General features: G+C 32.3%; 1 protein-coding gene across 5 annotated transcripts in view; it reads right to left on the reverse strand.

The window, feature by feature from the left end:
• Positions 1–12431, reverse strand: part of LOC148603103 (polycystin-1-related protein-like) — a 259127-nt gene that overhangs the window by 134583 nt on the left and 112113 nt on the right. For all 5 annotated transcript variants that reach the window (XM_088553961.1, XM_088553962.1, XM_088553964.1 and 2 more), the window contains 2 exons: positions 9365–9467; positions 4437–4996 (listed from right to left, as the gene is read on the reverse strand). In XM_088553961.1, the coding sequence (XP_088410087.1) occupies positions 4437–4996; positions 9365–9467 (663 nt within the window). The remainder of the gene's footprint in view (positions 1–4436; positions 4997–9364; positions 9468–12431) is intronic.

Below are 12431 nucleotides of genomic sequence, written 5' to 3' on the forward strand. Positions count from 1 at the left end.
CTTATTGTATTTTGTCACAGGCTAGGGAACTGGGGGCTTTTATCTGATTCCAACAAACTTCATCAGGCAAATAAATGGACATTATAGTTGATAATTAAAAGGGGGCATGTCTTTTAATAATAAAAAAGAAATAAACTTTTAGTCATAACTTTATTAGGTCATAAATCCTTGAAGGATTGATTTCACTACTATTATTGCCTTATTTTACTTTTCCCACAGTTCAGATCTGTTTATACTACTTGTTGATAATCCATATTTTTCACCGTTTACTACGGAAATGATCTGTAAAATCCTGAACTTTCTGAAATTTTAACAAAGGTACCACAGAGATATTCACAATCCATAGAGCATAATTTGCAGTCAAAATACGTAGAAAATATGGATAATGGATAATTCGTACGAGTGAACACCTCTGCCAGTTCACTAGGACACACAATAATAACAGTCGAAATAATTTAGTCCTTCTTTGCAATAAAATCTAGAAGTACTGTGAGCAAACTCAAAAGGAGAAACCCTCTTAACTATTAGAGTTCAATGTCAAACCTTTAAATGGATAATCTCCCTTTAAAAACATTTAACAATAATCATATTGCTTCCTGCACATCCACATCTGATTCCTAACCTGTTTTTGTAACTCCATCAATTTCAGACGAGTTGCCATTGCAAGATATGTGAACAGATGAATGGACAAACTTTGTTTTAGTAATTAAAATAAATATGATTCAGGCTTTAACTGAGCACAACTGTCCATCATCAACACTACAATATTATTGTATAACTGCACTACTGTAACAGAAAAATAAATTACAACTGATGATTTATATATATTCTACAGTAGAAGTAACAACATAGATAAGTATCCCTTCCTTCTGTTAATGGTCATGTATAAAGTAAATTAAATGATTTTTAATGTCATATTTATAATATTGAACTACAGAAATGCACTAATTGTATTTAATTTATGGATTGACCTCGCCAAACCTTGAACTCATTTAACAGGCATTCTAACTAACGGCTATTTCTTCAAATAAAAAGTATAAAGAATGATTCAGACTCATTTCCTGTTTTTAACACTCATGCCGAATTACATACTTAACACTGTGGAATGCACCTAAATAGCAAAATGTAATTTAACTCTCGTAACTGCCTCAATAATTTTGACGACTCTGACATAGATGACAAAACCTTCTTCCAGTCTTCCTAACAGCAAACTCAATTAGAGACTTGATAATCAAATTGTTCATCAATAACATTATGTCAAGGAAGTTGATATCGTTATAAATTCTATTCAGATTGCCTAATCAAGTCATTCTTCAATCATACATGGTAAACAGGAATTGTCATTTATATGGCAAAAAGATGGCATTGTATAATATGATGTTATGGGAAGATGAAATTTTTGTAATGGGAATTCATGCAGTTTTAGAAAGAGACTAACAGCTTATATGGTTGCTGAGAATTATTGAACAACTGAAGATCAAGTCATCAGAAACAGTAGTATACACACAGTGTTCTAGGATTTTTCAGAAATTGAGGTTTCCTCAGGAAAAATCCATATAAAATCTTTCGCACAGTCAATGACTGCATTCCTAACAAAACAAATCCTTACAGCATATGAAGTTTTCAACTTGCCGCGGTAAAGTGTAACTATGTACCTAACTTTCCCAGACCCAAATTTCACTTGCCCCGAGTAACGGGATATAGGAATCCTAGAACACTGTACACATCATACACATGTTGTCCAGGCTATTTTGTAATAATTCAACTTCAGAAGTATCAGATAATATATTTTGTACATTATTTTGTAATGTGTCTATGATGTCATCAACCTTTTTTAATGATTTACTCATCAAATTTTGATACTAAAATTAAATTATAAGGAATAACTAATATTTTTTCAGTCTATTTGATGGCCTGAATATAGCTGAAATAGCGCTGCTCGGTTGTTAAATCCCAATAATAAATCAATAATCAATTGCTCGTTGTCCACACTTGAAAATAACCTGCTACTCAGGTCACATGTCTGAGGTTATTTCTTCATAGACCTAAAAAATGTAGCAGTCACTCCTTCAATAGAAAGTAGTTATTGAAAAACACAACATGTCAAGTTCAAATATTCTACTGTGAAAGTACTATTGTTTGTGGGGTACCAATTTTCGTGGTTTCATGGGTAGGTCACACCACGAAATTTGGTTCCCAACAAATAGTTGATTCTAATTGATGTGTATACTGAAAACTTCAAATCCACAAATTTAAGAATCCACAAACTTGTGTTTCCTCCCTTCAGAAAACAAACATATTTTAAGCTTGTCACATGAAGCTGGTCAACCAGGTGTTGATAAACACCTAGTGCTGTGCTTGAGCACATGCTACACCTGATCCCTTCTCAGGGGTTTCAGATCTCATAGTGTTGAAATGATACAATCAGGGAACAAGGAAAATAAAAACAAAACACAAAAAAATGAGGAAAATGCAGTATCAAAATACTATGTAAGTCTTCATCAGCATTCTAAGCCATAATGGGACATGTACACATAACAACATACAGACAGACAGACAGACAGATTGCAGGACAGTAATGGCCATATAAAAAAGATAAACCAGTAAATCCTCTATCTTTAATTTGACAATAAACAACATATACCAATACTAGTCTTTTTTTGCCAATAGTATGGCTTTGATCAAATTAGCCTGTGACTTAAGTATGGTTCTGCCTAAAAAAAAAAACCACGCAATGGGTGGGGGATTCATCATTTATCAGTAATTTGAGACATTTTCCTTTGAAGTACACAGAATGATAATCCTTGTCACAACATACTGGCCCTGATACAAAAAATAACAGGTCAGTTTAAAACCAGGCATGCATGAAAATTGTTTATGTCACAGTGGAATTGAATGACATAAGCAGCATATGAACCTAACCACAATGCTATCAGATCAACTTGAAAAAAAATAGTCAGTTGAAAGTACTCTATTTCAAGGTTATAATTTCAATTTTTGTATTTTTTTAACCTACAAAAAACGAAAATTAAATGATGCCTATAAATTACCAATAAGCAGAATATAAGGCAATTGGTTTTTGATACTGGCATTATCACCGGTATCTCAGATCAAGTCCGTTATTCTGTATATATATAACCAATGAAAGAGTAATCAATGGAACCAAGGTTATAGCGGTAACCAAAAGAATGTAATCCAGGGACAAAGACCAGACATAGAAAACAGACATACAAAACAAAGAACATACAGTAACTAAAATCATACATACAAATACAATTTTCATTTCATTGGATCTGATGTATATCATGAAATATGTATCAACTGGTTATAATGTAAAAGTTCTGACTGGAAATTTTCCCGTACTTTTCTCAAGTAGAATATAACAAAATTTTAAGTGTTAATATCGCCACTCAGCAACTTTCATTTTCACTTTTATTTTCTAATATATTCTATGAGGCCTACTGAAGGATTTCCAATATATTTGGTATTAAAAAAAATGCATAAATCGTTGATCATAAGCTTCTACCTGTTTTTAAGGCAGAGCTGTACTTAAATACAGACTCAAATTCTGCATGAAATGTAATGGTCAGAGTTCTCAAACAGTTTAATTAATTCGCATTAGTCCTACCTTTTATATAACAAGAAGCTACTTAGTAATTAAATTATATCAGCTGATGTAAGTTACAAATCCAAGATGTAAGCTACACACATTAAAGTCCATGTCCAGAACTAAGTAATCAGTCCAATTCTGACATAATCAAATTATTACAGAAATTCCCCAAATATTCTTGATTAGAGCTAAAGGAAATATCCGCAGAGTAGTAATTCGTGGAAAGTTGTCAAAAAATACTGACACCTACTTACCACAGGAAAAACATGCTAAGGAAATGTACAAGGGTCTCTCAATGACTAAATTGTACTTTATTAAATAGCCTTGTAATAATTTATCACACACATCCAGGGGGGTTTAGTTTCACCATCTGCTCCTCTTCCCAAAGCTAACACAAACAAAACTAGTAAAGGGGGGGGGGGGAATTACGTCATACCATTTGATCCTTTTTCTAATTTGTATGAAAAAGTTTCCAAAACCCATAATGGTTTACTCACTACATACACAGTGAGGTTTTATAGACATATTTACATAATTAAGGGGGTATCGAACATCTTCTTTAAAATTTATACAGCTCATTTAAATTTCATGAAATTATATTCAGTGCTTTACTTTGATAAAAGAAGCAAAAGACAAAAATATCAAGAAATTCTGACCACATGTTTCATGGGATTATTTCAATGAACATAAGGATTCATAAAAAATCTTTTGATCATTTAGATGCTTTGAGTATTTTAACAGAATGTCACAAAATTAAACATTTAGCTGATTTTTGCAGTTATTTCCCTTACAAGTTGTGTAACCCATAAATACAAAGAATACCAACCTTATGACTGTTTTGGAATATGGAATATCATTAAAGTTCCATTTAAACTGCAGATTCTTCCCGGAGCCAACAGTCGCAGTCACAGTAACACTCTCACCAGCAGCAAAATATTCTGGAGAATCTGTCATCAAGGTGATGTTGTCAATTGGCTCGTGAGTTGTTAACCAGGTTGTCTCAGTCCTGTATGACAGCACGTTGGAAACATTCATGGATATCAAAAGATCACCAATGGTACCATATTCATGATATATGACAACTTGGTATTTGGGCATACCATGGTGAGGAGGATCAATGGTTGTTATGGCAACACCAGCATCATCAGAGGACAATGATTGAGTACTGCCATCACCAAAGTCAATGGAGGCATTGAAAGGCTTTCCACCAGTAACATGTAAAATGATTTGTGCAGGGTTGCCAATGACAACATCAAGGGACAATAACTGAACATCAACAATGGGATACTGGACGAAGACTGGGATACTGGTGGTATCTTCACTAATGTCATTGTAAGCAGTAACCTCCATAATATGTTCACCTGGCAAATCAAACCCTCTGGAGAACTGGAAAGTATAAAATTCATGTTATGAAGGAGGTAGACCTAGGGTAATGGAAATAACTCTTTCAATCAGTGATATGTTTGTGTCATATTCAATTTCACCAAAGACTTTCAACCTTTCCATTGAAACAATGAAATCAGTCAGAATTACTTTGATGCTTACATAAGATTGGTATAAAGTTGTGAATACAAATGTTACAATGATTTGTAACAGTTGTGTCCCTTACCCTAAGTCTACCTCCTTAAAGAATACATTTTGTTTAAAAAAACTATCAAACATCTGCTTTACCATCACTGTAGTCTTTGGTCAAGTTCATAGGGACTATTTCATCATAATTTAATTTTAGAACTAATACCATTTCTGATTGGATCAAGAATTCAATTTATAATCTCACAGACCAAACTGTGATGTCATCAAACTTTTTTCCTGATTTACTCATTGAATTTTGGTACTTAAATTAAATTATAAGATATGTTTTTTTGTCTATTTGAATAACCTCCGAAGTGCACACTTTAAAATAGCCTGCTACTCAGGTTCTTTAGTGTGTATCACATGATTGAGGTCATTTCGTCATAGACCAAATAAATATAACAGTCATTCCTTAAGGAGGTAGACCTAGGGTAAGGGACACAACTCTTAAAAATCATTGGAACGTTTGTATTCAGCATTTAACATTAATCTTATATAAGCATTTAATTAACTTGGATTCATTTTATTCTGATTCAAATGTAAGCTTGAGAGGCTTAAGTGAAATTGAATGTGATTCAAACATATCATTGATTTCAATAGTTATGTCCCCTACCCTATGTCTACCTCCAAGTGGCCAGATGGAAATTCTGATACACAATATTATGTTTAAGGAAATGAAAAATAAAATAGCCAACAGAATGGCTCAATGATTATATTATTTGATATGAAGATAAAGGAGGAGAAACCATTGTTTATCAATGATCCCTTATGTAAAATTCAACTTTTCAAATCTTAAATGAACCAGAATGTGAAAGATCATATCATATAAACTATCTCTACTCGTAATTGTGATGGAGAGATTTCCATTAAACTCCTTTCCCTAACTAATAAGAGCTCCCAATTAATTTTTTCCCCTGATATAATCTACCTAATGGTTTTAATTCTTCTTCTAGGGACATAATCAGCAGTTTTCATCAGTTAATGGCAGACATTAATTTTCATCATTACAGGATTTCTCACTACTATTATTATGTAATTATTATCTAATAATGTCATTGGATTTCCAAAAGTTCTCTACTCTTTAAAAAAATCTTAAAGGCAAGAGCAGAATTAACTAAAATATTGAAGTTGTGGCACCAGATAATCTGTATAACATATTTCCAAGAAGAGGCTCCTATGACCTTGAACCCTTCACACTGATATACAGTGAAAATTGTCCAAGAAAACTTTAACTATAGATTGGGTAAATTTTGACAGGTGTTTGGTTTGCAAAGGTTCAAAATTCAGTTTAACTGATATGTTGTAACTTTAAAATGTGTCTGGTTTAAACAGATTTTTCAGATTATTCAAGGTTCAGTTTAGACAGGTTTTCAGATTATTCAAGTTTAGTTTAGAAAGGTTTTCAGATTATTCAAGTTTAGTTTAGAAAGGTTTCTGATTATTCAAGTTCAGTTTAGACAGGTTTTATTCAAGTTCAGTTTGAACAAATTTTTCAGATTATTCAGGGTTAAGTTTAGACATGTTTTTCAGATTATTCAAGGTTTAATTTAGACAGGTTCCATTGTATCATGAATACTTCTGCAAGTATTGAAGATTTCAACTTTTGCTATATTTTTGGTTTTACAAAATACAACTTAATTGAGAAATCTGCTAAAATTGACACCCACGCATTTGTTCAGGTGACAGAATCCACGAAAATTAGCATCTGCAGAAATTAATATGTTTGCAGTATGTGTACAGTAGTGGTGCACAGCACAAATTATTAAGTCATTATTCTGTTAAATCTCTGATAACAGCAGGTTGTCATTATATAATGGTTGTAAAAAGCTTATGATGCCAAAAAGTGCAGATATTTTAAAGAATCCATGAAAACTCATTTGTCTAACGTTTACGGAAATACCCATTTCTTTTGGTTTTTTTTTTGCTTTTAAGAGCAAAATTAATAATTCAGAAACCAGGAAGTATCTTATATTTCATTATCTGCCTTTTTACAATATAATTAAAAATTAAAACAACAGGAAAACATCATTTTTACTAAATTCACAAGGTTTAGGAGATGATTATCGAGTATGGCTAGAAAAGAGGTCGTCAGTGATCAGTGGTTGGGAGAACTAATTTTAATGGACCATTTTTTAATGGCAATTTTAAGTTAATTAAAAGTTATATTAAGCTTTGTCAAATACATTTCAGAGAGTCTTGCACAATTGGTAGTATAAAAATGTATGCATCCACCTTTAATTCAATGTATATGTTAACTTATATACATGTTTATCCCCGGCTGGGTATCAATACTGAAATTTGATTGGTTAGCTACATGTCACTCAAAATCCCATATCCCTAGATGTTGCTAAGCCATATCCCCGCGGGTTGCTGGACATTTCCCTGGGGAACGTCACACACACTGCTGACAGCGTCCAGGATAGGGAAGCGATTTGTTTCACACACAGCGAGTGTTTCATTGGAGCCATAAACATCAACATTAACCAAAACAAATGAACATGAACTCCGATTTTAGCGATTGTAGAATTACTTAAAATTTACAGATTTTTTACGTGCATGACTTTGCTTCGTCATCATTATTGTCAACAGAATTCCTGAGCTGACCCATGAACTTCTAACGTATGTGACCTACCACTCGAGACGTTGACCAGCAAAAACAACATTGTCGATTTCCATTGTTATTTCAATAAAAACGCATTATGTATGGGCACCTGTAGGGTTCCATCAAAGGTATTTATTTTTCAAAAATACTTGCAAAAACGTCACATTTGCGTTGCATTTTGTGTTGAAAATTACTAGAAAAATGCCAGCTTAAGCTTAAAACCGGGGATAAATTCGTCATCTACATTCGTATCCGTAGATATGGAGATTTTAGTAGATAACTTATAATGCCAAACTTATTCCTAATTTTTTGTATCAAAATCATGAAGAAATCTTAAGTAATTTTGCCAATGAAGTGAAAATTAAGCAGCCAACTCAGTACACTCAGTGAATATGAAAATCCATATATGCTGAAACTAGAACCACCAAAAAGTGTTTGAAGTTTGAACTAAAGATTAAACACAGCTGATTTATCAATTTTAAGTCTTATCCTGAATCAATGGAAGGCTGTATCATGCACCATGTTTAATCATCGTTTTTCATAAGGGATGTTATGATCAAAGATTACATCATGGTTAGAATTTGATATTTTTGACACGAACAACCAAGTAGTTATTACAAACAACTAATTATAAGAATTCATGCATTAACAGTGAAAATTCTACTTATCTCTAAAAAACAAAATAAAACAAAACAATAAAGAGGTGTTCTATCAGCACATGATATGCCCCTCCCATTTAAATTCATCTTTACAACTAAAAATCATTAGAAATTAAAAAGAATTGAAAGAAAGGTAAATGGTAAGAAACAATTTAACAAAGTTTGGTGAAAATCTTCACAGTGCTTAATGGGTGCGATAGACAGATGGTCAAATCAACTGATAGAAAACAGTATGCAAAAACATGTACCATCAAGAATGATGGTTTTAAAACAAACACAAAACAATACAACAGCTCAGTGTATATTATGTTTTTATAATGTCAATTAAAATTAAGTAGTTGCCAATCTCTGAAGAGTTTTACTCTTACGTACAGCTGACATTGTATTATTCATTGGTGTAGTCCTGAGTAGGAAACTCACTCAAAGTCTTGCCAGTCCTGAATGCAATTTTTCAACATATTTACTATATGGCTGTATAGATTTTTGCTAAAATTGGCCAGCCCTGCCAAACAATAGCTGGTCTTGGGCTGGTGGGCAGACTACTACTTCTAACTCTAGGTGTACTAATTTTTTCCTTTAAAAATGGATGAAAGGACATTTATTTAACATTAAGTGAAAAACCCCGCTTAGTAATGGAGAAAAAAAGAACCAAATTGTTCAATTGGCCCAGCTCAAAAATACATTCTGAATTTGGCTGAAAATTACACTTAACCTGTATTTTATGGCACTTAATAACTGCACAGTTTTAAATAAGTAAATTGATCTGTTCTCAAGTTATCATCTGGAGACCGACAGGAGATGGACACATACTTTTTCGAAGGGTATCACATAATAATCCCACACTTCGTGCTGTGGGGTATAAAAAGTGAAGGAGAACTCATAAAATATCCATTTTATAATACCACTACTTTTTCTGCTTACCTTATTATATGTGCTGTAGAAAGATTCTCCACCAAAGTCCCATAAATAGAACAAGTTACTTCCCTTGTCTATAATGGCTTCCCAGTGATGATGGAGACCTAATCTGCAAAAGAAAAAAAATTGAAATCAATTGAATAATACAAGGGCTTGTTGGGCTCCAAAAGATTATCCTAAAACCATAACTTAAGGAGGACAAAAGTAAAGAGAATTTTTTTTGCAAACTGTTTAATACTCTGAGAATCTCATATCTAAATTCATTGTGAGGATATAGAAGTCAAGAGGTAAACTAGTCAACTTGACTGTAAAAACATTCCTATACTCAAACAAGTGTACCAAACAATATATTAAATTTACAGGCACCTACCATATATAAATCTTAGATTTGAATAGAATTTAAGCAAGTATCCAACATAAATTTGCAATATAATAGAAAGCAAAGTTCAAATTCATCATAACCAACTACAAGTTCTGAGATCTTTGACCATTTTCTAGGTAGTAAATTTCCATGAAAAATAGTTTTTCACAGTTACCCAAAAGTCTGATAAATCTTCCTTACTTCCACGTTTCACAGAATTATAGTCTAAACACTCAAATTAAGACAAAACATTAAAGGTTTCAGACTCTGTCTTCCACAATAAGGTTATTATTCAGACTAATTAATTTTCTTTGACTCTCATTTCATGTAAGTATACCATGCAGCTAACTAATACAAAAATAACAGGAAAAACAGAAAACCACTAATTAATATAGACACTTTAAAGCCTATATTTAGTTCAACTTCATGGGCATCATTTGTTAAAAGTACCAGTCTTAATAAGTATCATGCAATTACAGAAAATAAGAAAAATTCATTTTTGGTAAAGGGTGAGGTAAACTTGTTAGTAAAATTGGTCCACAATTTTTTAGAAAATAAATATTTGCCATCGAATGTGTTTTTAGATAAAAGTTTTCAAAATCTTCTATATGTACACTGCCTTAGTAAGTGGTTTTGGTTGTTTTAGTGAAGTAAAAATATATTATGGCTGCTAAACATACTAAATGCTGGTACAGGCCTAATTGCATCTTTTCTATCAAATTTTCTAATACTTTTCACATTCCTAATGGTGTTAAACCTCTCCTGATAAGAAACCACGGGACACCGATAGGTACATTACATCAGGTATAATCTCCCCTGTCCAAATTTCTGCCTATATTTTTTCTAACATTACCATTTGTTGCTAAATCAATTAAAGTTCTTTTTCCCTTTACCTGACTTTTACAAAGGCCATTATTCCAAGTCACAAGATTGTCGTTGAAGATTTTTAACCGGATACAAAAGTAAAGGTTTTGTAGGGATTTCTATACCACAGTTTTCCCAAAATTCTTTGTTTTTCAGGTTCATAAGAAATTAATCAGTGATTTGTGCTTTTTTCTGACTCTTCCCTTCACTATACTTAAGTACGTGCAGTATGAACTTCTTACATTTATCATGTGAAAACCACAAGGATATCACTCCAAAATGAGCAGAGTATAAAAATACTTTTTCTTTTAAAAATTAAATCTTAATGTCAATAACTTGGTGGTCTCTACATATACATACACTAGCAACGATCCTGACACTGCAAAATATTTAGACATCCGAAAAAACAATGATATTGACAGCCCTGGATATTTCTAATTTTTTCCTATTTTTTAAATTAAAATAGTTCTGAAAATAATTCCAAGTATGGCCATCATAAACAATTCCTATACTGTCATCCAACATCCTCAAAAATAGGAGTGTGTGGGCCTTTTTTAAAAACATTTTATCACTTGAAGTGAAAAACATCTATTTGAAAGAAATTGACCTAAATTGGGAAGGGTGAAAAACTGTGGGGTGGACGGGTGAGAATCTAGGATATTTTTTACTTTGGCCTTAGTAAAACACAATTAATTAATTTAATCAAAAAAATTCAATGAAACTTTCATACCATAAATTCTTGTAAATTGGAAGATAAACAAATTAAGGCTCCATATTTCAGGCAATACTGTCGATATCCACACACTACATGCAATTTTGAATTTTTGCACTTCGATAAATAATAAAGAACATCATAAAGAATATATGTGCTTCTAGAAAAGCAGAGGACGCTCACCCTACCGGTGCACCTGGTCCATGCTCCTAGATTTTAGTGGAGTCCGAGTTGCTCATTTGCTTTTGTTACTTTGTATGTATGATTTCAGTTACTTTATGTTCTTTGTTGTGTATGTCTATTTTCCATGTCAGGTCTTTGTCCCTGGATTACATTCTTTTGATTACCACTATAACCTTGGTTCCCTAGATTACTCTCTTAAAAACTCCATAATGCAAATTTTTATTAATATGAATATAACTCTGTTGCATTATGCATTAAAATTTCTTAAATTTACAGCATTACAAAAGCTTGGAAAAGAATGACAAAAATATTTATAATAAATAAAATGACTTGTTTCATGATGTGTAGGAAAAAAAAACCTGAAATATAGTCTTTGGAATATATAAGCAAAAAGCAAAACACATTTGTGGGGAATTTTTAGAATCAACTTCTAGTGTTCGTCTTTAGCCTGAAGCCCAGGGCTAATAAAAATTGATTCGGGCAAGTGAAATGATGTGTACATTTATTGTTTTGGGCTAGTTGAATCCTATACAGTCCTCTATTATTTGGGCTAGTTGTTGAGAATTTTGAAGGAAAGGACTGAACTTTTCCTACTGAAGTCTTTTCTACAACAATAAACTTTCTTCCAATTTTAGACATGATCCTTCAAATTCACCATTTTTTTAAGCCTCAAGAGTCATGATGACAGTGGTAGAAAAAAATCAAATCCCACTTCAAACAAGTGCTCTGACTAACTCATGTAAAAACCTTGTAATACATTAATCATTTCCATATACTGAACATTTTGTCCTTGGAAGAATTACATTTAAACATTTTAAGTAACACCTCTCAAGCCAAGTAGTCTTCATAATTACTTCCATATAATCAATCAAAATTTAACTAAAATAAAGGGGAATAACTTGATGTTGTTTTTAAATACATACTGCATCAGAAAAATTAAAATCACCTCATAA

The sequence above is a fragment of the Perna viridis genome, chromosome 11 (assembly GCF_037379345.1).
Source record: "Perna viridis isolate PV_CMFRI_1.1 ecotype Kerala chromosome 11, ASM3737934v1, whole genome shotgun sequence".
Classification (NCBI taxonomy): Eukaryota; Metazoa; Mollusca; class Bivalvia; order Mytilida; family Mytilidae; genus Perna; species Perna viridis.